General features: G+C 31.8%; 1 protein-coding gene across 13 annotated transcripts in view; it reads left to right on the top strand.

Moving 5' to 3' along the window:
- The window catches only part of LOC145255607 (SLAIN motif-containing protein 2-like), a 291,352-nt gene that overhangs the window by 138,834 nt on the left and 126,153 nt on the right, over positions 1 to 26,365 (top strand). For all 13 annotated transcript variants that reach the window (XM_080114160.1, XM_080114151.1, XM_080114182.1 and 10 more), the window contains exon 2: positions 1,314 to 1,459. In XM_080114160.1, coding sequence (XP_079970286.1) covers positions 1,314 to 1,459 — 146 coding nt within the window. The remainder of the gene's footprint in view (positions 1 to 1,313; positions 1,460 to 26,365) is intronic.

Below are 26,365 nucleotides of genomic sequence, written 5' to 3'. Positions count from 1 at the left end.
TCTTTTTTGACTTCAATTCTAACTCAATTCAATTTTTGGCTTCAATTCTAACTCAATTCAATTTTTGACTTCAATTCTAACTCAATTCAATTTTTTACTTCAATTCTAACTCAATTCAATTAAATTATTTTCTTTTTTGACTTTGAAATTACAACTCTATAATAATTATATAGACAAAATCTGGACAAATTAAAATATCATTTAAGCGTATTTCACAACTGGTTAAAGCCCCCACCTCCACCCTCAGTTTTATTGTATCTGGCAGCCTAAGAGTTCTCTATATATCAAATTTAATAATCGTTTGGAGCATACACCTATATTATATTTCTGTGTGTTTCACTTTTTCTCAGAAACTACTGGACCAATCTAACTGAAATTTTGTATGAACCTTGGTCATAATGTGCGGTGAACTAAGTATTACGGTATCTGTTTGATGCACAGTTAACAATTAATATGGATTAGTATTCAATTAAAAAATGAACACAAATTTAACCATATTTAATCGTCAATTTGACATAAAGCACTTATTCTAAGTCATTGGACTATAAATAACTTTTGCCCATTTTTAATGGACTAAAAAGTTTAGTATGTTTATATTACTATTGTTATAATTAGTATATTATAGTATATTAATGTGCCCTATCTCCATATAGCACACCCAACATCTCTAGTTGTTCATGCTAAATTTAGTGCAGTTCTGCTCAATACTTTTGTAGATTCTGTGCTTATTAGTTTTAATATCATTTTCTTCCCTATAATATGTTCATCAAGTAAGAGTTCTTTATACCAAATTTGGTGCAGTGTGTTTAGTAATAGTTGAAGTAATAGCATTAACATCTTTAATGTGTACCTCCCTCAATGAATTGCCTAATTTCATTAGAATACATCTTGACAAAATATGATACAATTCTGACTAGTTTTGTAGTGACTGCTACAAATAAAAGAAGCTTATGAATAAATTTTAATAAATCTTTAGTTTTTTTTGGATTTTTTTGTGTCATCGATTTTACAAACACCATTATTTTCCTGGAATGCTTTGAGGAATTTGTTATTTATAAATTGTAAGAATCATAGTTGAATGCATTTGATACTCGATTCATGTATGTGAGAGACTTGCATAAATCTCATGATCTTTTCATTAAACACTGTTGTTTCTGGATTTTAGTTTGACAGTGAATAAACAAAATTTATTTATTTAGTTTTTTCATTTAATTTCCCCAACCCGTTGAACAATATTAAAGTTCAATAAAGCAATTTTTGTATTCTTTGTTGTTATTTTGTAAAAATTTCAATTCGTTTATTTTATTTTATAGGTTGTACAGTTCTCCCAAACCCCCAACTGAACGGCAAAACCAAGTCAGCCCTGATATATGGGTTCGAGAAGAGTTCGACCATCCTAAACCAGAAGTGCAGCTAGCCAGAAAATCTTTAGTACTCAAATTAGAAGAAGTTGCAAGATGTAAGTTTTCTTCTTTTACTCGTTTCTTTTTCTTATTAACGTTAAAAAAAAAAAATATCTTGCCATTTTTGAGCAGTATTAGTTTAAAAAAACTCTTTTCATTAAATAACAAGGAATCCAGTTTTGTAAATAAGAATGTTTTCTTTTTTTCAAAATACACTTAATGCTGAAAATGATAATCTTTATATAAATATAGGCAGAGATAATCATTGTTTGATGGCTGCATGGACTGGCATGTTGCATTCAACTTAGAACGCAGCTTGTATTTCCAATTGAAATAATGTTAACGGATCGGCATCCAGATATCATTTGGTCCATTAATTTGAAAAGAGTTTTCCTCGTTGAATTAACGGTTCCATTTGAGGAAAATTTTTTACTGGGCACATCAGCATAAGTTGGAAAGATATGAAGATCTACGAGAAGAATGTATCAGAAATGACTGGAAAACCATTGTATTTCCTATTGAAGTCTGATACCAAAGTTTTATTGCGAACTCAACCTCCACATTCTTTAATCTTGGTCTTTCTCCATCAGATAAGAAAAAATATACAAAGAAAATACAAGACAAGGCTTTATCTGCATCATCGTGAATATGGCAATCCCATAGATTGACAACAATCCAACAAAGTCTGGTAGAATCGTGAGATACTGCTGGGGTGCTCTGGGCTAGTGGTAATGATGTTTCAGCCCCAAAATCATGTCTGAACCCAGAGTCATCTAATGAAGGGTTTATTTAAAGTAATATTACTGTAAAAGCAACAGTTATTGTATAATTATATTGTATAAGATTGATGAAACTTATAAATTTATCTTAAAGAAATTCTTCCATTTCTCTCCATATTATTCTGTAATAATTTTTAAGGAAATTATTTATTTTTCCTTATTATAAGATATGAAAATAATTTGATAATTTAAGTTTGGATTCGTATATAACCATAAAGGTTTCATTTTAAGTTGATTTATTTACAAAGAACTTGCTGCATCCTCCTCAATGGGGCTATTTTATTCACCTGAATCTGTGCAAATTGATATAGTCATGAAGAATGGGATGATTCTATTTTTAACTTTAAATATTTTTTCATCTTAGTATCTCTGGTTGGAGTGTATAACTTAGTATTAAGTAGTTTCCATGTACATATGGTGCAGCTGATAAAGTTAAGCAATAATCATTTTTAAGTGAGTCTTCAGGAGGTTGTAGGTTCAATCCTTACTATGGGTGATACTAAGAATAAAATAAAAATTACTTAAGATTTCTAACAGGTTATGAAATGAGAACAGTCTTACTCCATAGAGTAAATAACGGGTTCAGTTTTATATTCCATAGAGATCCCCGAGTTCAACATAGGGATTTCTGAGTCCAGTGTAGAGATTCCTGAGTTCTACAAGATCCATCTAGAGAAAGTTGGAAGTTACATTCGCTGAGACATTGTGATAATAACATACAAGATGAGAATAGTAAACCAAATAATCTATATATCTATAAAAGTGAAAATGTGTGTGTGTCAAATAACTCTGTCAATTTTTGATCTAGAAACTCAAGATTTGACATAAGGAGTATTGAGATTTGGGAAAATCTTTTTAATCGGTTTTCAGACAGAATTTGACTGTTAAGGGGTCAAAGTTCAACGATTTAACCTTTGAAAACTCTACCAAACTCCTCCGACAATTTTGGGTCTAAACACTTGTAATTTTAGATGTAGGTTACTTGGACATGGATCAAACTTTTTAATTTGATTTGAGCCCCAAAAAATAAATGTTAAGGGGTCAAAATTGGGGTCAAAGTTTATAAAAAAAAAAAATTTGACTTCTGCCGTCTCTACCAAATTACTTAGCCAATTTCTGGTTTAAACATTTGAAATTTTACATAAAGGGTATTCAGAGATAGGACAAGCTTTTTAATTGGTCTGGGTAAAAAATTTGAGCTGCCAAGGGGTCAAAGTTCAAAAGATTTGACCTTTGTATTTTTATTTGAGACCAAAATAATAAATGTTAAGGGGTCAAAATTGAAATATTACATAAAGTGTATTCACACATAGGGCAAATTATGAACAGTACATAGGGCCCGAGCAAAGCTGGGCTGAACTGCTAGTACAAAATAAAGCTGATAAAATCTTATTGATAGTATCATCTGATTCTATTTAGAAAGAAAGGAAAGGAAGAATGTATATCCTTCATTGTCTTCTATAATGTATTTGCAGTGATTGCTCATCTGAATATTCAAATTGTTTTTATTAATTATAGGAACAAGTTGTCAGAATATGTTAAAGAGTGTGAATAGTTTTTAAAATAATGTTGTAATTATGGTATACACAATCGATTGCATGGGTAGTCTCAGTACAGGTCAGTCAGTCATGCGTATGTTGCTGAGTATGTGATAAATAGAGAAGTTGTCAACCACCTCAGAAAAAACAACCTATTCAGCAACAAGCAATATGGTGACAGTAATATCACGCAGGGCCAGTTAATCTATTGATGGTAGCCTCATTTCTAGAGCAATAGTTAATCTAAGGCATTTGATAGGGTTTGATGTAAAAGTCTACTTCTCAAGATTTCCAGCTACGTAAAAGTTGAAAATGTCCTCTCAACCATCAAATCCTTTCTTTCCAACAGTTTTATTGACATAAGGAGTATTAAAGTAGTTGTTGATGGACAAAAATCTGAAGATCACAGTATCAATGCTGTGGTGCATCAAGAATTCATCCTGGGCTCAACTCTTTTCCTGATCTTCAACAATCTCCCAAATCATATTATGCCAATGACATTCGTCTATGGCAACACTACAAAGGCCGACAATGACCAACAAAATGAGTCTACCTATGTTCTATTGTTACTTTTATGGTAAGTGCTAGACTGAACTTCAATATATGCCTCCACCCTCCTGTAAAACTATCTCAACAAAACAACTTCCCTTATTCTGTGTTTAAAACTAAACAAAAATTCCATGAGCAGATTTTCTATCTTGGAACTGTCTGTCTGTGGAACACGATACCGTGGGGCTGCTTCCCAACTGACTATAACATGATCGTTTCCAGGTCTAATGTAAATAAGTTCTTGTTGAGTCGTCCTCTTAAATAATTAAGTTAACCGTTATTGTAGAGTGGCCTCTGAGCCTTGATAAGTGGTGACCCCCAAATTTAAAAGAAAAAAAAAAGTATTAGGAACGGTCAAATGAGATATTTAAAAGAGTCTGAATAAACTGGAAATTATATCGACATGTCTAAGAGGAACAAAACAAAAATAATGAAACAAATGTTTACATTGTGTTTTACTGATATGTTCAGTATCATATTTTACATACTAGTATGTGTTTGACGACTTTTAGCAATTGACTTCCAAACTAACCTATCTCGCGCCGGGTTTTTATCTCTTTTTTTCTTTTCAGTTCATTCTTATCACTTTCTCCCATGTTTTCCTTAGCCTTCCTCTGCCAAATGATCCTGCTACCTCAACTGTTCTACATCTACTAACTCCAGTACTTTCCTTCATTCTTTCGAGATTAAGCCAATGAAGTCTCTTCTTCTACACACGTCTTCCTATGCTGCCTATCGAGGTATAAATAAATTAAGAGTTTTTGAGTGTTCCAAAACAATATTTCAATATTATCGAGATATCTTAGCCATTGTAGAAAGGTACTTCAATTAGTACTCTATAAATTCTTTTGCATTTTTCTAATCCCTATTGACGAACGGATTTAGCTTAATTCTTTCTTCTATGATTTTCACTTTCTCTTTGTGAAATGTCTTCACTGTCATCTCTTCAATTATTGTGAGAAAAGAGATCACCTGACACTCTAAACCATTCTTGTCAAATATTGATTTGCTATCTTCAAATGCTAAATACCGTTTCTTATGTCAAATAGGTTTTGCATTCCAACAATGGACACAGCACGAGTTTGTCAATGTTGGATGCAATCAGATTCCTTTTTATTTTGTTTGAGACTAGTTGTAAAAGTTTTCTTTTTTTTTTAAAAGTGATATAAAGGTCAATCATTTCTAACCTCAACTTTTTCTGTCAAGTTAACTGATCTTCATACAACATTCTGGAATTTAAAACAAACAAAAAATAGCTCACTCTTAAACTTTGTTAAATGTATATTATTACTTACTAGTGGGGGTACCCGGCGTTGCCCAGGTGTTTGGAGGTGTGTGTAAGGGGGTGGGGGTAAAGTAAAGAATAAGCGATGTAATAACCCTGTTTAAATATTAAAAAAAAAAACAATGTTAAACTTCTTTAAAAAAAAAAACAAAACAAAAAATAAAAGACAGTGAACAAATGTAAAACTTTTTTTAAAAAAGAAATCGGAAGAACAAAAAGCAAAAATAAGGGATAAAAATGGTGAACGTGTTTGGAAAAACAAAAACAAACAAAGTGAAAAAAAAAATGGCATAAATAACCCTTCGATTTGGTTAAGTTCACTCAGTAGAAAGCATAGAACGAAAAGGAACATTAAAATTTCATTCCAGTTTTTTTAAGCAACTACGAAGTAAAGAAAACCCCAACCTGTGTTCCTTCGTAACTGTCCCTTGTGAACGGTCCGGAAATGGTGTAAGTGGTGGCAGGGGAAGGAGGAATTAATTAGAGAGAAAAGATTTTACTACTTCCATTGATTTTAACCGATTGTGGCAGTTAACTCTCAGCAGAAAAAATATAGGAATCTACGATGATCGAGGAAGTGGAGAGAACGCACCTCAGATATTGTGTTGCAGTTTGTGCATATTACATTTGCATGAAATGTCTTGATTTTTAATCCTATTAAGGTCAAAATCATAGGGGGAAAAATGAGTTCATTTTATATATATAGGGAAGGGATATAAGTAAATATGTTTGATTTTTAGATGATTAAACTTTACTACTATATTGGACTTAGTAATTCACTCTCATTTGTCCGTTCTTTTGTTCACACTTTTCTCAATAACCACACCTTGGATTTAAAAAAAATTTTGCACAAACATTAGTCCTGGTGAAAGTAAATTTTTGCCAGGACGGATTTTCCAGAATAACTCTAATTTTCCTCCTAGGGGCCATTATAAGGGTAAAGTTGTTCCCAAATCGTTCATCCATTAATTTGTTTGCAACTTTCTCAATAACCACGCCTTGGATTTTTTTAAAAAATGTTGCACAAACATTAATCATGGTGAAAGTAAATTTTTTGCCAAAATGGACTTTTCAGGATAACTCTAGTTGCCCTCCTAGGGGCCATTATAGGGGTAAAATTACCCCCAAATTGTTCATTCATTCATTTGTTTGCACTTTTTTCAATAACCACGCCTTGTATTTAAAAAAAATGTTGCACAAACATTAGTCATGGTGAAAGTAAATTTTTCACTTGTAGAGGAGACCGTATATGCTCGACTTGTTTTCTGTATGATGATTTTGTGTTTCTGAAGCTAAAAACAGGAATAAATATCCTTGTGCATGATTTGGTCAAAAGCTACTATGACCAGATAAATGAACCAACTATCAGCGAATGTGGAAAAAAGAATCCTATGATGTAGAACTGCCTTATCTGCCGTCTACTATTCAACCTTTGAAGTTTGGTTGGATAACAGAAAAGATTGTGAATTTTATTAACGACTAGCAATGGGCGCCTTGCCTTGCCTGGTAGTGAATATATTTTAATTCATACGATTTTGCATTATTACAAAGCCAATTATCTATTATGTGTGTATGTGTGTATATATATATATATATATATATATATATATATATATATATACTGATTTCAAAAGTTTTTAAAAAATGACTTGGGTGTCATCAGCTAGAATCAAAACCAAAACATTTAGTGCTCCAGCTGTGTTCGTTACCATTGGAGCTATCAATGGATGGATAAGATTTTAAATTAAATCACTTCAAGCTATGAATGAATTTGTGCATGTGGAAAAGTAACAGAAATATGTTGACAAGTTGAAATTGACATTTTGCATCTCAACTTGCTGACATATTTTTTGTATGCGTTTATTCATTTAGCGAACCAAAGATTTTACTCATTATAAACCATCCTTGGTGTATGATTAGTATTTCCTGTTAATTTCAGTGTTGTGTGACAAGTAGTTTAAGTAGTTTATTGGTTAAATATTTTCACCCACACACAGCTACTGATTTACTTATATAGATTTAAAAGGTTGCCTCTTAGGATACATCTTGTTTAACAGCAGGTCAAGTTTCGATGACTCAGTTGGAATGAATAAATTACCAGCTTGTATATTGGTGGTGAACCTTTTGTCTTTACTGGTTTTTTAAAATTTTTATATAAGTCTTTTCTCATTGAAAAAAAAAAAAAAAAAAAAAAAAAAAAAAAACTGGTTTAAGTACTGTTTTACTTTGGGAAGTGCTTTGACTAAAAAAAGGTGTGGCTTTCCAATTTTCTTGAATATAACCCAACTCTGCCTGCCCTCATACACGCGTTAAAACTCAGAATATCACCTTTTCTTTTTTATTGATTTCCTCTTGGTTACAAAATAAAAGATAATCTTTTACTTTATAATAAAAACAAATGTGTTTTTGTAGATATCTACTGCAGATGCTAAATACACTAAATATATGTACTTCCATCTTGTCGTGCAAAAGTTAGCAAGTAAAATATGTGCTTTTTTCTAACCACCAGATAAAACCCTTTTAAGTAGTGAGGAGAAGCAAAAAAAAAAAAAAAGAAAAAAAGCAGGCAACCTCTCCAAACTTACCCCGCGGCCTGGAAGGAATTTGGAAAGAGATCCTTCACTCTTTCAGAAGATTAAATTAACCTGAAAAAGATATCTTTCATAAAGCAAACCTATCAATAAAGAAGCTCTACCCCATTAAGAGGAGAAATTCATACATTAAATTACAAGTTAGGATAATGTTAGCTTTTCTCCTTTTCTGATGAGAAGCATTTAGTTTCAAAATGCCATGGCCTAAAGAGGTTCTTTCGTATTCTTTTCATTTTCATCCTTATTGATCTGATGATAACATAAAGTTGTATGTAACTTTTATCCTTTACCTTTTAATTTATATATATAATTACTTTTTTTTTTGTAGTTTCTTTTTTCTTTAAACTATTTCTAGTTCTTAGACTTATATTTGCATTACATTGGTTTTCTTCATGTTCTATACTCCCTTCAACCCTATGAGTGTATATCTATCTATTTTTATTACTTACGATGAGAGTTTTCTTCATGTTCTATACTCCCTTCAACCCTATGTATTTGAGTGTATATCTATTTTTATTACTTACATGTATACTACTTTTCCGATTTACCCTTATATGTTGTATTTACTTTTAAATACTATTTACCATATTATCCTATTCTTTCATTATTTCATATCTAAATGTCATTAAACTAGTTTTTTCTATATATATGCATTTTCTATAATTCTGGCCTCCTCTCTTCTTTTGATGAGAAGCATTTCGCTTCGAAATGCCAAAACCTAAAGAGGATCTTTTTTTCTTAATTTTTCCTTAACTTTTCGTTATCATTCTTATGATATAATAAAGTTATATATAACTTTTATTCCTCACCTTTCATTTCATATCATATCTATCTATTTGGTGTTCGAGCAGCCTATCTGGTGCTGCCCGATCGTAAAATACACTTAAATATGATATTTTCATTGATGCAAATTTCGTATTTATTATTATGAGGCCAATTCTCTGTTGATTATTATATTGTATCCATTATATAGTAGAGATTTTAAGAATTATCAAAAGACTAGCAGGGGTACCCGGTGTTGCCTGGGTGTTTGTAGGTGTGTGTGGTGTTAAATAAAAAAGAAACCGGTGGGGGGGGGGAGGATCGAACCCGAAGCCCTGAGGCGAAGTTTGAAAATAAAATCGGCCAGCCAGAATGAGTTAGTGAAAGATGTTTGAAAGTCGTCGAGCGTTATGACGATGTAAGCATTCGACGTTTTAATTAAAGGGGGGGGGTAATCAAAACATAAAAAAAAACAAAAAAATTTAACGTAAGGCAGACGAACAATGAAAACAGAAAAACGAACACGTGAAAAATGGCTTAAATAAGCCTGTTTTGATATTAAAATTTAAAAAATCGGTGGATACCCGCGTGTTTTGGGGTGTCGCTAAGAATAAGCGAATTAAAAAAAAAAAAAAAAAAAAAAAACAGGAAAATGAACGTTACGTGAAAAATGGCTTAAATAACACAGGGTTTAATATTTAAATTTAAAAAATCGAAAAAAAAAAACATCTCACACCACGATTCGAACCCAAAACATTTAGATAATGAACAAACGTGCTAATCAACTGCGCTTAGACAAAATGTGTTCGGTTTTTCAACTATTTAAAGTAAATCAGGTCACGACGTCATGACGTCATCTAATGCATGTGTAGAATCGGTGATCGTTACGAGAAACCTGTTTTTGTTGACCCCCCCCCCTCCCTGTCGAAAATTGTCGATTTCGAGGTGAAAAAGTAAACGTTTTTGGCCAATTTTTCGATATTTTTCAAGCGAAGGATAGGGCTTTGATATGATACCGAGTTTGTGAATTTTCGTCGCGTCTGTCGAAAGTTTTTAGCAGACACACAAACATACATACATACATGCATACATTTTCGCTTTTATATATATAGATTAACTTGGGTGCCATCAGTCGGAATCAAAACGAAAACATAAAGTTCCCCAACCTTATTAGTTATCCTAAACCACATTCATACACATAAAAATTTAAAAAATAACATCGTTTAATCTATAAATGTATATTTGCACATGTGTGGAAGGATGCTTTTAGTATACTTACATTTGCCAAGTTCAAATTTTTTTCAATTTTGAATCCTTAGCAGTTATTTCTACCGGCTAAGGACCAAATTGAATTTGTTCCACAGGTCCAAATCCCCTAGATATCAAGTTTCAAATCTGTAGATCTAAAATTGAGAGGAGTTTTGTAGAGACTCTTCCTCAGAAAAGGTCACTTTTATATATATATATATATATATATATTCTAGCAGGACTCGTGTACTAAAAACAAATTGAGCTAAAGTTGTCAACTCTGGAAAATAGTAGGCACTGGCAGCCTTGCCCAAAATGAAATCATCTGGCTGCCACTGTCGGCCATTGACTAGCAGTGGCAGCTAGCAGAAGCCACTGGCTGTCATTGTCAGCGCTGGGGATTACTGGCAATTAGTGTTGGTTTGGGGTGATTACTTGCAAGTATGGTGAGCACTGGCTGCCTTTGAAACTGGCAGTCACTGGTGGCCATGATCAGTGAACTGTATTAAACTGAAATCCTCTGTCTTCAACCGTCAGATATTGTTAGGTATTGCCATCCACTGGTAGGCACTGATAGTTACTTGCATTTACTGGTGGACACTGACTTCCTTTCCAACTTTCACTGTCAGCCATAACCAGTATCAGCCTCCAGTGAACTGCTCTCAAATGAAATCAACTGTCTTCAAAGGTGAGCATAGGTGGTCATTGGCATTTTTAGGTGGTTACTTGCATTTGATCATTGTTGATCACTATTGATAATATGGATCATGCTATTTATAAGCTATGATGTTCAATGTAATTGTATATGGTATTGTTTTTGTATGAACATTTTAGTTGAACGTCTGTAATAATTGCAAAAAAGCTATCATCATTATTTTAGCATGATCTATATATAGCATAAGTATCATTTGTGAAGTGATAAGCGACAATAACTGCTATTGTTTATCATTTTATTGAACTGTAAGGTGAAAATACAGAATAAGTTTAAATCATGCGTGTGTAAATAAAAAAAGTTGCAAGACTAACTTTGTATCTGCATATTTTTAAATTATGGTTTTATATTTGAAAAAAAGTTGGATTAAAAGTATGAAAAGTTAAAATAAGAATGTTTTGTTAGGCTAAAATATTCGAAAGCAATACTGCAATGTTTTTTCTGTAGGGAAAGTTTTTAAAAAATGGATCAAGTTCTGTAGTAGCACCTCTCTCCTTCTTAATCTGTTCCAAAAAGGGCTACTTTCATAAGATTTTAACCGGACTATTCTATTTAACTGTAAATGTAACCTAATCTTAAGTGAAGTTTATTTGGGGGGAAAAAAGTCTATTGCTGTTTGATGACACCATTTTGTTTTGTTTGTGAGAGGTGTTTTTAGCTGTTCAAAATTCCTTTATTCTGATATACCCTTAATCTGATTAATGCATGCGAACAGCTTATGAAATTGATTGGAACTTGTGAAGGGAGGGGTCCTTATTTTAAGCATTGTAAACAAAAGAACTAATTTTAAATTTATTGAAATAAAAGATGCGGACAGTGCTGGTGTAAAAATGAAATAAATAAAAGTGACAAATCTAGGAGAGAGAGAAGGAGGAGAAAATAATTAGTGAGTAAAATATGATTTGTTTTGGAATGTGACTCTGCTTAGAATTTATGATAACGAATGAAAGTGATTTGTAATATCTGCAAAACCTGCATCAGATATTGGTTAGTAGTCTAACCATATTGAATTTATACGTGATGTCTGTGTTTGAAAAGCTATAATGTTTTTTCCTAGACGGGAATAATCAACTTTGTTTTATTATATATAGAGAAGAGAATATATATATACTTTTTAGAAATATAATCATTTTATCTATATAGTGTTCTTTATACCCATCCCAGATGTAAGAGATCCTTTTTTAATTTAATGATTTTTCTCTAATCCCTCCTCTTCCACCCAGACAATGCAGAGTAAATACAACTAGTTTAAAATAACAAGAACAGCTATTCTTAAGATGCATTCATTGAAGCATAACAGGCTGACGAAAATGCTGTTTCTAATTGAAGCAGACAGACTAATAAAATGCTATGTCAAATTAAGTGTGACAAATTGATAAAAATGCTACTTTAAATGTAAGGAACCTCTAATATAGATATTATTTAAACAAAAAACCCTGGATGAGAACCTTCAGAAATTTGCTGTTGAATTACTCTGGTGGTTTTTGTTATAAAATAAAAAGATTTTTCTTTAAAAATTTTGGCATAGGGCGCATTAAATTTGTCAAGCTGAAAAATAATGATATAGCTAACAAAGAAAGTTAGTTTGCTTGAAGCATTGCTGATAAACAAGTATATAAGAAGGCTGTAACAATGAAGAATACCACATATTGAAGTGATGTGAAGTATGAATAAAAGCAGATAAATGAACGAATGTCTTGTTGATTTTATAAATCTTTGTATATCTATCGAATTTCTAAAATCGATCACATATATATTATCAGTAAATATGAGTTTACTGTTGAGTAAATCAAATTTCTTTTAGAAAAACAACCAAACCTATATATAATATAACTATTTTAAAACAAACATAAATTATTAAACTAGAAAATACAGATCCAATAATAATGATTGAATCAATGTTTTTTTTCTTTTTTTTTTTTTGTTCACTGTATGAATACAGTTGAATGTATGTACGCAGCATTGTGTTGAGCATCTTCATAAAAATACCAAAGCAAGACTACAAATAGAATCTTTTAGAAAACGGCTATTTTTTGATTTACGCATCTTGGCCTACGCATGCAAACAACCTTGTGCATTACGTCTTTGTTTAAAGAACAAAACACTGAACTGCACTGTGATGTCTGTGAGTCTTTGCTGTTTCAGATCGAACACTTGATAAATTGAAAAATGTGGAGGAGATTGTCGTTTTCTTCTTTTTTTTTTCGGAAACAGTTCTGCCTTTTACTACTAGCTGGAAAACCTGTTTCAAGATGGGTACATAATAAAGAGACGCATTATTTAAAACCATTTTAAATTTAAGATGAAAGAATCACAAATAATTAAAAACATATTGATGTGGTAAAACGTGTGAAAATATACTTTACGTGAATGAAGAATTGCCAAAGACACAGCAACAGTAGGTGTATCAGAAAGTGGCCATTAAAAATGACGATCAGAACTTTAATAATTCAACTTATTATTTTTCAAAGCTTATAACTACTTGAAAAATGTAATTCAAACCCTAATTTTTTTTCAATTAAAAGAGCGAAGACCAAATTAAAAAAAAATAACAGCTTTAATAGCAAATTATGCAATATTTGTTTTTTTTTTTAAAGCGGTTTTCTTTAAAAAAATATAAAGAAAATCAACATATTTTGACTTCCTTATAAATATATGTATATATATATAAATGCCAAAAAATCACTAACTTAAAAAAATATGCTATTAAATGGGTAGTTTCATCCTTCATTGTTAAGAATTTATCCATATTTATATTTTAAATTCTATGTATTTTTTTAAATAAAAGGATTTTTTAAAGCGAGGGTCGTAGAAAATCGCATTTTCGCAACGTGTTTTGCGTGAAGCTGTAAATAGTTGCTGCTGCTAAAATGAAATTTATGAAGTACGGATTCATCCAAAGGACATAAATAATGTTTCTTTTTTATTGCTTGTGTTAACCAAAATTAGTATTTTTCATCCTCCGTAGTTAAAAAGTAAACGAACATTCACTTATAAGTTTTTCCCCTAGAACAAAAAATCCACTTCGTCGATTTTTTTTTTTTTTAATTCTTTTAATGAAATACACAAGTTTTTGATTGATATATTTTAATAGTTCTTTATCGATTAAATTTTTTTTATTTTTTAAATAAAATTTTATTTTTTAAATATCTAAAAAAAGAAAACATTCAATGAAATATAAATATTTGTCGTCAGCATTTAGTATTTACTTGCCGATGTAAGCATAACATGAGCTTTCATTTAAAAAAAAAATCAACGTGGTTTTAAAAACAAAAAGGTTTTACATTTTGGACTTTACAGGTAAATTTCCAAAAAACTATTCTTTTTTGTTTTAAATTATAATATTTTCTTTATTGATCTTTTCTCTTCAATTTGTGATATATAAAACTTTGGCACATAAATTAATTATTAAAATTTTAATAGATATTTCAAAATGGGGGGGGGGTGAATTTGAAAAAAAAAAAAACAAACCGTTTCTCTAAAATATTATATTTGGTCTATTGGAAAGAGCATAAAATTTCACATTGACGCTGAAAATATCGTAAAAATTGAACCCATAGAAAAATTTTGATAGATTTTTAAAGTTTAAAAATTGAAAAATATTTAACTAGTAAAATTCTATTGATTTTATTACGTAAAAAAATGGCTGCATGAAGGCACGCCGGCATTTTGTAAACATTTTGTAAACACTGTTTTTTAAAAAATAAAAAATAATATTTCTATTATTTTTTAAACAACTTTAATAGTTTATTTTGGGAGTATATTCCATACAGAAAATAAACAACCCACTTTAAAAAGAGAAATTACGAGTTTTTATATTTTATTCGCAGTTTTCTGTAAGGGGTGTCAAAAATTCCTCCAAATTTCTGATACACCTACAGCAGCAGTAAACACTAAAATAAACAAATAAAGCCTGACTAAATAAATGTTGTAATGTTTACTGTGTTTGTGAAGGAAACCGTCAAGACGCAACGTCACACATTTTACTTGATTACGTGATCTTGAGATTAAAACAAAAACACAAACTTTTCTTGTTAGAAATCATCATGTGTCTACATTTAACAAGTCACTATCAGATCACACATAAAACTATAACTGTAGGTCTCTTTATTTGTTAGGTACTAGTTGTAATAACCGTCACAGGTTGGGTTCATAATAATAATACAAGTTTTGAATATTTACTAAGAGGCAAGAGACCAGAACTCCAAAACTTCAAATCACACACAAAAAAAAATATCATGATAGAAAGTGTGAAAATAGAGATTACTTAACTGAAATCATGATAATGGAATGGTAAGTCTTACCAACTTTCAGCTTTCTCTATTCACTGTTGTGGGTATCCACAATTTCAGATACATGCTGTTTGTTAAACTCCAGCCTCTGTCGTATCCCTGTGCTTCTTTGACAAACACTTAACAGAATATGCTTTAACGAACCTGCTGCATTTGAACTGTCTCAACGAAAATGCTGCCAATCACTAGACTAGCAGCAAAATCCCACCTTTTCGTTGTAGAGTTTCTTGGATGCTGGAAGATTTTCTATCCTTTTTTTCTCTGACTGCTTTCCTGTAAAATTCCCTTTCTGTTCACTGTTTCCCCTGACTGTACCAAAATGCAGAAATTAAAATGTAATATGAGCAAACATTTTGATGCCCAACTTCCCATTTGGGTTGTCTTCACCCTGTAAATGTTGTGCCTATCACAGTAACACCTTATGCATCAGTAACATTATACCTTGTTTGGGATGAGTAAACGTAATAAAAATAATTTAAAAAAAAAAAAAAAAAAAAAAAACTGTAGAAATGTTAGTACATTAGCTAAAAAATTGCTGCTAAAGTAAATGGCCTAATCTGATTTTTTTAAACACATGACATTAACTGTAAATCCAAATATATAGAGTATATGTAATGTTTAAATACATGGATAAAAAAATGTTTTTATTCAAATAACATCTTCAAAAGGATTTCCATCATTTATAATGCAAATATTGATATGTTTTGCAAAAAAAAAAAAAAACTTTTCTGAACTCAATGCAATAAATCCAAATTGCCTTAAAATTTTGCACACTCACTCTGTATTCATTAAATTAAGTGTATTTAAGATATTTAGTTCTCTCCTACTGAAAGAACTGTGACACCAAGGTAGGAAGTCAACATCCCCAAAGATGGACACTTTAACCTGCAAAAACTGCCCAAGCAGCCCTGTTCGCACTCCTCGATAAGGGTACTTCAGATGATTAGCAATAAACTATCCCCCTTTTCAAAGAGAGAAGGCAAAACCTGGCAGGGTGGACCTCCTAGAACTGTACAGGAACAGTATTACTTCGCAATCAACAGGAACCAGATTATTACAGGAATGGTCTAATCTCTGTTGGTTTTGGAAACCAAGGGAAAAATTTAGTGTATTGGATCTATGATTTTTATTAAGTACATTTGTTCTTTTAGCATGCCACGCAAAAGAAAAAAAGATACATAGAACTGTGGTTTGGTAAACAAGGAAACCATTGCATATCTGTGGAGACAAACAATCTCCCCAATAAAGCTGTATCCAAAATGGGTATATTTGCTAATGACACTACACTCTGTAATATGTAGGAACAACGAATGTACACATATCAAAGACAATGGCAGAAATCTTAGAAAACGACCATCAGTCTGTCGTGGAATGGGGCCGTAAATGAATGGTAACATTTAAGCCTACTAAATCTAAACTTCTTTCCTTTAACAATTACAAGAAACATTTTAAACCATCGATTGCCATGACTAATAACACTCTACCTGTAAGCTCATCAATTGGCTGAATAGTTTGCTAGAGACCACAAAGGTCAAATCTTTTGAACTTTGACCCCTTTGGTAGCCAAATTTTGGGCTGAAAAACCGATTAAGAATTTGCCCTATGTCTGAATACACTTTATGTAAAATTTCAAATGTTTAGACCAGAAATTGGCTGAGTAATTTGGTAGAGACCGCAGAGGTCAATTTTTTAAAACTTTGACCCCAATTTTGACCCCTTAACATTTATTGTTGTGGGTTCAAATCGAATTAAAAAGTTTGATCCATGTCCAAGTAACCTACATCTAAAATTTCAAGTGTTTAGACCCAAAATTGGCGGAGGAGTTTGGTAGAGTTTTCAAAGGTTAAATCGTTGAACTTTCACCCCTTGAGAGCCAAATTTCTGATCCAAAACCGATTAAAAAGACTTTCCCAAATCTTATTATCTCTTATTGACAGAGTAGTTTGGTCGGGAAATGTACACACACAGACAGATAATTTCACTTTTATAGATTTACTAGCAGTTCAGCCCGGCTTTGTTCGGGCCTTATGTACTGTTCATAACTTGCCCTACATGTGAATACACTATGTAAGATTTCAAGTGTTTAGACCAAAATTTGTCTGAGTAATTTCGTAGAGACCACAGAGGTAATTTTTTTTTAATTTTGACCCCAATTTTGACTCCTTAACATTTATTATTCTGGTCTGAAATCAAAATACAAAGTTTTATCTATGTCCAAGTTACCTACATCTAAAATTTCAAGTCTTTAGACCCAAATTGGTGGAGGAATTTTGTAGAATCTACAAATGTCAACTCTATCAACTTTGACCTTTTGGCAGCAAATTTTCACTCGAAAACTGATTAAAATGCTTGCCGTATTCCTGAATACCTGCTATGTATAAATTTCAAATGTTTAGACCCAAAATTGGATGACTACCCCTTGGCAGCTCAAATTTTCAACCCAAACTGATTAAAAGCTTGCCCTATCTCTGAATACCGTTTATGTAAAATTTCAAATGTTTAGAATAGAAATTGGCTGAGTAATTTAATACAGACTGCAGAGGTCAATTTTTTTTTTTAAACTTTGACCCAATTTTGACCTTAACATTTATTTTTTTTTTTTTTGGCTCAAATCAAATTAAAAAGTTTGATCCATGTGCAAGTAACCTAGATTTAAAATTTTAAATGTTTAGACCCAAAATTGGCAGAGGAGTTTGGTAAAGTTTTCAACGGTCAAATCACTGAACTTTGACCCCTTAACAGCAAAATTTCTGGCCAAAAACTGATTAAAAGGATTTTCCCAAATCTCAATACTCCTTATATCAAATCTCAAGTCCGTAGACCGAAAATTGACAAAGTTATTTGGTAGGGAAATGCGTGCACGCGCGCGCACACACACACACATTTTCACTTATATATATATATATATATATATATATTGATAGACAGATATATGATGAGAATACTGGAAATAATATTCCAACGAAATAAAGAGATTAAAAAAGGAACAAACCAAGTCATGTGTTCAACGTGCGTCTTCATTACAAGACTTCCTCTGGCTGAATGAAATTAAAAATAAACAAAACTCCAGTACAAATTATTAGGCCAGTCGCATCTATCACAACCGGTATGTTTATTTCTTTCAGAGATCATGTCGTTTTTAGATCATTTTTTAGGTCCTGATATTTTGTTATCATTTTCCGTTCAGCTCCATTAAGGCCAAAGTCATTTGGGACTGTGACATTGATAATGAGCGCAGTTGTTTCGGACTGTGTGCATAGAGAACCTACCAAATTTCATCTTTTCATAAGCTTCTGCCGCAAGCGCAAGCAGCCATAGTCAACTTTATTAAGTAGATAAATAAGTATTATTAGTGCTTATATGTAAAATGTTTATTTCATTTAGTCTTCTGATGATGTCTGTATTCTTTAAGAATCTCCTAGCAACTAATTGTTTACCCATCACCTTCTACTCTCTGCTATTTTTTGCCAATTGTTTTTTTTCTCTCTCTCTCTCTTCTTTCATGACCTTTTTGTCTCACTGGCTTTATGCTTGTATAAATATGTTTCTAATAATAGAAACTAAACTCAAAAACGTTTATGAATTTTTGAGATGAGAATGAATTATCTGTATTATTTGGATTCTTCAAACTATTGTCCTCGTCTTGAATTTTATTTTTTTCACAACGGTTTGGTTGATGTAACCTCCGATCTATTTCAGGCGTATCTTGTCAAACGCTGGAATCTGCACAGAATTTTGAACGGAATCGTTTATTTAATTCACGGAGCTGGCATACTCGTTCTGTCAGCCATGAAATCCTAAGTATTTAATAATTTGCAATTGTATTTTTGATCATTTGCACTGAGGATTGAACCTTTTACCTTAAGAAGAAGGTACAACTGAATTTTACCAAGTGCTCTAATCTCTGCGCCATGGATCAAGGGGGCACTCTTTATTTACACAACAATTAAAATCACCTCAGTCTGGAAGGATCCTTCTGTCAGTGACTAAAAACAACTTTTGAAGTGTAGTATCAGAACAGATACTACACTTTACCGACCTCAATGTCTGTTAACAATAAAGTAACATTCTTTCACAAAAAAGCTGAATCGCTTTTTGTTGATTTTATAATATTTGTATTGAGAACACAAACCTAACAAGCCAAAAACTATATGCTCCCCTGACTGATGCCTTGAATTTTAAGAGATAAATAAAAATTAGCCCCAAAAGATGTTTTTTTTCACCCCTATAACACCTGGGGCTAAAACCCTAGCATTTTTCTTAGGGTAAAATATTGTGTTTCCAGATGTATATCCATGTGGTCTTGCTTTTGGGTAATTTTCAGCAAAATCTAATGGTCGGAAAAGATTCTATGTTCCAGAAAGTGTTATTTTGGATATTTTCACTCTTTTTGACCCCCTGGAAATGCAACCAGAATTTTCCCAGGGTCAAATATTACGTTTCCAGATGTATATCCATGTGATCTTGCTTTTGACTAATTTTCAGCAAAATCTAACGGTTGAAAAAGATTCTATATCCCGAAAAGTGCTATTTTTTTAAAATTATTTTTTTTTTAGCCATCTTGACTCCTTTTGGCCCCCTTGTGACGCAATCAGAATTTTTATTAAAATCCAAGAATGTTACATTTCCTCCCTTGGATAGTTGTAATTTCATGCAAAATTTCAGAAAAATGTGATTAGTAGTTATTTAGAATTTTGGGAACGAACGGACGAGGGTGAATTCTAAGGTCCAAATCCAACTAAATCGATGGACCAATAATATCAATTGCTTATATGATGTGTTTGTCTCTGCGTTTATTTATTAGTTGTTGGTTACTGAATAAATGATGAGCTGCCATTTTTTGGAGCAAGCATAATCCTATTTTTTCCTCTTTTCTCACTCATTTCTGAATATTTCTCATATAGTCTCGATGAAAAATAACCTATTAGGTTAGGCATGCTTGCATATTTCTCTGGCTTACTGATAAAAGATTCATGACCCTCCCTTTTCTAAACAACCCCTCCCCCCAAAAAGCATGACCAAAAATGTTAGTTGTATCTCTTAGAATTTGATATTTGCAAATTTTGTTTCATATTGTTAGAAAATGCTCCTTTTTATAACTACACAAGCATAAAAAGCCATGATCTGAGACTACTTTAATGCTGGTACCCGTAGAGAGTTACATAGGTATTCAGCCCATATAAATTGGAGTTTAGAATAGTAACACATTTTAAGGAGTCAACAATTTATTGGAGTAAGTAATAAAATCTATAAATTATAAGAGTAAATAGTAATAGCTCTCTCTCATATATATATATATATATATATATATATATATATATATATATATGCACTAGCTGTTCAGCCCAGATTTGTTCAGGCCCTATGTACTGTTCATAACTTTATGTGTATATATATATATATATATATATATATATATATATATATATATATATATATATAATAAAAAATTTGACTCATGTCCAGGTAACCTACATATAAAATTTCAAGTGTTTAGACCCAAAATTGGCAGAGGAGTTTGGTAGAGTCTGCAAAGGTCAACTCTTCCAACTTTGACCTCTTGGCAGCCAAATGTTTGCCCAAAAACTGATTAAAAACCTTGCTGCATATCTGAATACCCTTTATGTAAAATTTCAAATATTTAGACCCAGAATGTGCTGAATATTTTGCTAGACACCGCAAAGGTAAAATCTTTTGAACTTTGACCCCTTGATAGCCAAATTTTTTGTCTAAAAACCGATTAAAAAGCTTGCCCTATCTCTGAATACACTTTATGTAAAATTTTAAATGTTTAGACCAAAAATTAACTGAGAGATCAAGTTTAATTTAACTTTGACTCCTATTTTGACCCCTTAACATTTATTGTCTTGGACACAAAACAAGTTAAAAAGTTGGTTCTATGTTCTTGGAATGTACACCTAAAATTTCAAGTATTTAAACCCAAAATTGGCGGAGGAGTTTGGTAGAGTTTTCAAAGGTCAAATCATTGAACTTTGACTTCCTGACGGCCAAATTTCAGGCTGAAAACCGATTAAAAAGATTTTCTCAAATCTCGAGTCTGTAGACCGAAAATTGACAGTGTAATTTGGTAAGGAAATGTGTACACACACACGCAAACACACACACACACACACACACAGAGTTTCACTTTTATAGATATATAGAATATTTTTATATCTTCTGACACTAGTGTTTTATGCTTTTGCAATCATCAGTGCAGGAAGTGATGATTGCTATTGCTTGAGAGATTAAAACCTAGCTACAAAACCACCTTTAACTCCATTTGCTAGAAATGTTACCTCACGACCATTATCAACCGCTATGAGAAAATTAACAAGTTTAAATGCCAAATGCAGGCACAATGTTAAGACAGTGAAGAATGATCAAAGGACCAAAAATCGTGATTTTTATGCCTACATATACTAGTGTTTCATGCTTTTGCAATTATCAGTGCAGGAAGTAACGATTTGCTACTGGTCGGGAGATTTGAACCCAGCTACAAAGCCACCTTTGACTCCATTTGCTTGGAATATTATGTGTGTGTGTATATATATAAAAGTGAAATTGTCTGTGTGTGTGTACATTTCCCTACAAAACTACTCTGTCAATATTCAGTGTACACACTCTAGAGTTGACATAAGGGGTATTGAGATTTGGGAAAATCTTTTCGGACAGAAATTTGGCTGTCAATGGGTCAAAGTTTAACGATTTGACCTTTGAAAACTCTACCAAATTACTAAGCCAATTTTTGGGCTAAACATTTCAAATTTTACATAAAGTGTATTTAGACATGGGGCAAGCTTTTTAATCGGTTTTTGGCCAGAAATTTGAGCTGCCAAGAGATCAAAATTCAAAAGATTTTACCTTCGCGGTCTCTAGCAAACTATTCAGCCAATTTTGGGTCTAAACATTTGAAATTTTACATAAAGGGTATTCAACCATGCAGCAAGCTTTTTAATCAGATTTTGGGCGAAATTTTGTCTGCTAAGAGGTCAAAGTTGAACGAGTTGACGTTTGCAGACTCTACCAAACTCCTCTGCCAATTTTAGGTCTAAACACTTGAAATGTTTGATGTAGATTACCTGGACATGAGTCAAACTTTTTAATATATATATATACATATGCACATAAAGTTATGAACGGTACATAGGACCCGAGCAAAGTCGGGCTGAACTACTAGTGTATATATATATATATATATATATATATATATATATATATATATAATTATTAAACATTCATTCATCCGTAGGCAATTATCATTTACATCCCAGTTATAGAAGTCGGTATTATCATTAACAATAATAGCATCAATACTACTATTACTGTTATTATTTTTGCTTATTTCTTATTCATGGCACCTTACCCATTCAATAACAACTAAGTTTAATGCTATTCCTATTGATTATTGTAAATAGCTGTTAGGGAAATATTTATCTATCATCTTCAATAATATTGTACTAATTCATGTTTCTTTCTTCCTGTTAAAGCGGATTGAACCATATTAGATTTTGTTTCCTATTATTTTCTTAAATTCTTATATTAAATGTTAATTTATATCAGCTGCTTCATAATCTTTTTTGTGTTCATTGAATATATTCATATTACTGGAATTAATAACTAGTTGATGACATAGGAATTTGTTAAAAAAACTGCAGGTTAATGATTAGTTTTTTGTTATTTTACATATTAATATATAATGGGATATTGGCGTTTATATAAAACTTGTGTTTCAGTATTTAAATTAAAGCTTATACCTAAAAAAAAATTTCATTCTTTTAGATTTTATTTTTATTTCTATGTTGAAACCTAAGTTTTTTTTAAAAATTGTATTCGTTTTCTTTTTTATCTAAACTTCTATTTTGAAACGATCGTCCCTGTAGATCCCAATATTTTCCTTGTTGGTTATAGATGAAAGGTTAGTTTTTCAATATATATGCTAAATACCAAAATTTATGACTACTGATAAACTTTATTTTGCTAAAAACATTTCCTCTGATGAGATGAACCATTTGTTGAAAATCCATGGATTAAGTAAAAACTTAAAAATTTTGTATTTCTCGTTGAAAAATAAATTTGTCATGATTTTTTTTTAATTTGTCAATTTAACTCCAAATTTTCATTTATACTATTGCGCTATCTCATATATTGAGCTTTTTTATCTGATTGAAATTGTCTTATAAATATTGATACTAATATTTATGTGGACTTTAACTTTACAGTATTATACAAGCTGTAATCTAAAAGTATTTCAAAATATCAGTAAATTAACTCGCATATCTCAGCACCTTGATATCCAGCCATCCAACGTGGCAGTAGCTGAGATTGAACTCACTACACGAATTTGTAATGTAATTTGAATCTTGTCAGTAGCTGAATACTTGATACTTCACCAGGGCTATCAAAGGTATTTTTTATTGTGACGCCATCGCTAGACAAGGTGCCTACCATGGCTTAAGAGAGTCCCATCTACCCTCGAGAAAAGGATAGACCATACCAGTTTCTCAACCTGGTATTTTACCTCGTGGTACATACAGCATATCGCCTTCCCAAATGATCACCCATCTAGTACTGGCTAGGCTCAATCAACGTTGCTTAACTTCGGTGATCTGGTAATTGTGCTGTAATCCTTGATATTACCCCATCACAATATCAAAGATTTTTTTTTTTTTAAACATGACATTTCTATGGAACAGTGAATTTTCTGCATTGTTTTAAAATTTGCAAATAGTTTACACATTGTTTAGCAAATTCCATCGCATTATCTAGTGTAAATGTTGTCTAATGAATGAGAGGAGGGAGGAAACGATCTTGTGAGTAACGTTATGGAGAGAGGTAATAATGATTGACCTCTTTTCCAGTGAACGTGTGGATGTCGTGTGTCAAGGGATTGTGGAGTCTTTGGTTTGCATCTAAAAAGAAAATAATTCCTGGCCAGGGTTTTAATAGAAATATCTGAACTTCTGCTTGTTGTGTTGTATTTACAACCATAGTCAGCTGAGAGCACGAATTGACATGATTAAAAATGGCCACAATGCATAGACAGAAATAGGGCAATAAAATACACGTGCCCATGCGAGTACGTGTGTTATTAATAGGAATTGGATCAGTGGTACTTGTTTATTGTTTTTGCTGATGTCTTAATCTATAAACTATTTTCTTTTTCTGCAAAAATAAGCACTAAACCACACCTATTTGAATTATGTACATTGCTACGTTCTGAGTTGCTTTTTTTTTTTTTTTTTTTTTTTTTTTTTTTAAAATCGTCCAACAATCACGTTGTTTCAGATAATTACATAACATACCAGTGAAAGTGTGTGACGTCAAATTATGTTAATCAATTGATTGGATGCTAAGATATTTTACTTAAGACTACTATTAGTTGCTTTTATTGCAAGGTTTAAATAATTTGTTTGTTGAAAACAATTTAAAAGGTTTGGCAGAAAGTAATATTGCATTTCAAAATAACAAAATTAGTCTCCAAAAAGGGAGAAGGGTGTGTAATTAGCATAATGGATACGATCTTGAACTATTGAATCGGCTATGATAAGTTCAAATCCAAATGGATCTACTGTGTTGAATTGCTGCTGCTACTGCTCATCATCATCATCATCAGTTAAAGGTCCATTTAACAAGCTGACATGTGTTGGGCAACTTTTAGAAATTGACTTCCAAACTAACTTATCTCTGGCCAGGACATTATTTATCCCTCTTTCTCTCAAGTTCGTCTTCATCACTTCTAATGTTTTCCTTGGCCTACCCCTGCCATCTGACTCTGCTATCTCATTTGTTCTTCATCTACTAAATGATGAACGTCCATTCATTCTTTCAACAAATTTTCCTGTTCTGCATACATCTCCCCATACTATCCAGGGTTTATTTTCTTCTGAACTAAGCTTATAGAATGCACATCCCAAAGTATTGCAAAGTAATAAAAAATATACTGCTACGGTGAAAGCTATGTGAAAATAGGGTTTACACGAATAAAGTAGAAAATATTTAATTTTGTGAAATTAATCCTCCATTAGAGAGCTTTAAAATGATATTCTAAAACTTTTACAATCTATATGATTCTGTCATTTAATGATGGTGATTTAAATCTTAAAATCAAAGCTAAACATTTTTTCAGTAGGTTTTGGGGTCTTTGGATGTGGGTAGAAATATATATATATATATATATATATATATATATATATATATATATATATATATATGTGTGTGTGTGTGCACTGAGTCTTATTTCCAATTTATATTGTTTCTCCTATATATGTCTAGTGGTAGTCATTGCAGGAGACAGAGTAAATACCGGCGCTGGCTGTGGGGTTTTGGAGAAGTGCCTAGTGGTTTTTAATGTTTGGTTTATCATTAATAAAGTTCTTTGTATTGTGTGTATACCAAGTCTGTTGGACAAGATCGTGTGTATACCAAGTCTTTGGACAAAACAAAAATGTTTGTTTAGCAGCAATTTTGTACAAATGATGTCAAACAAAATCATAAAATAAAACCTTCACATTACTAAAATACATAGAAATGAGAGAAACTAAATTTTTTAAAGAAAATAAACAGTTATTAAACATTTCTTAAACTAGATAGTGAAAGAAGAATTTGGACAGCCTTCTTTTTTTATTATTAAACATTAAATTTTCATTTGTTTTTACATTCCTGATCAATCTAGAAGGTATTAGTTTGATATTCAGTGAACTTCTAGTCATTATCTGACTAGATCTCTCTCAGAAAACATTGCAACATGGCCAAGCAAAAGGAACTCGAACAGTCCATAAAAGACTGTATTATTTCAGCACATGAAGATAATAAAAGCTACTAATGTATAGCACAAACATTGAGTGTTCTTGTTAGTATTGTAGGGTACATTGTAAAGAAGTAGCTAAGCCTTTATGCTGATGACACTACTATCTATGGTAGCACATCTAAGACCGTAAATGACCACATTCTATCTGATTCTCTCTCCTCTGATCTTGAGCATATGGTACAATGGGGAAAGGAGTGGCTGGTTACTTTTAATGCATCTAAAACCAAGCTTTTATCTTTACATCATCAACGCTCTGATCCCTATCTGGCATCAATTGAAATGAATGGCTCTTGTCTTGGAGAGGCCTCATGTTTTGACAAGCTTCTGAGCTTGAATTTTACTCCTGATCTTAAGTAGAACGCATACATTAAATCCGTTACCAAGACCGCTAGAAAA

This window comes from Euprymna scolopes, chromosome 3, assembly GCF_053919585.1.
Source record: "Euprymna scolopes isolate OS-2025 chromosome 3, ASM5391958v1, whole genome shotgun sequence".
Lineage (NCBI taxonomy): Eukaryota > Metazoa > Mollusca > Cephalopoda > Sepiida > Sepiolidae > Euprymna > Euprymna scolopes.
This window is presented reverse-complemented; position numbering and strand designations above follow the sequence as displayed.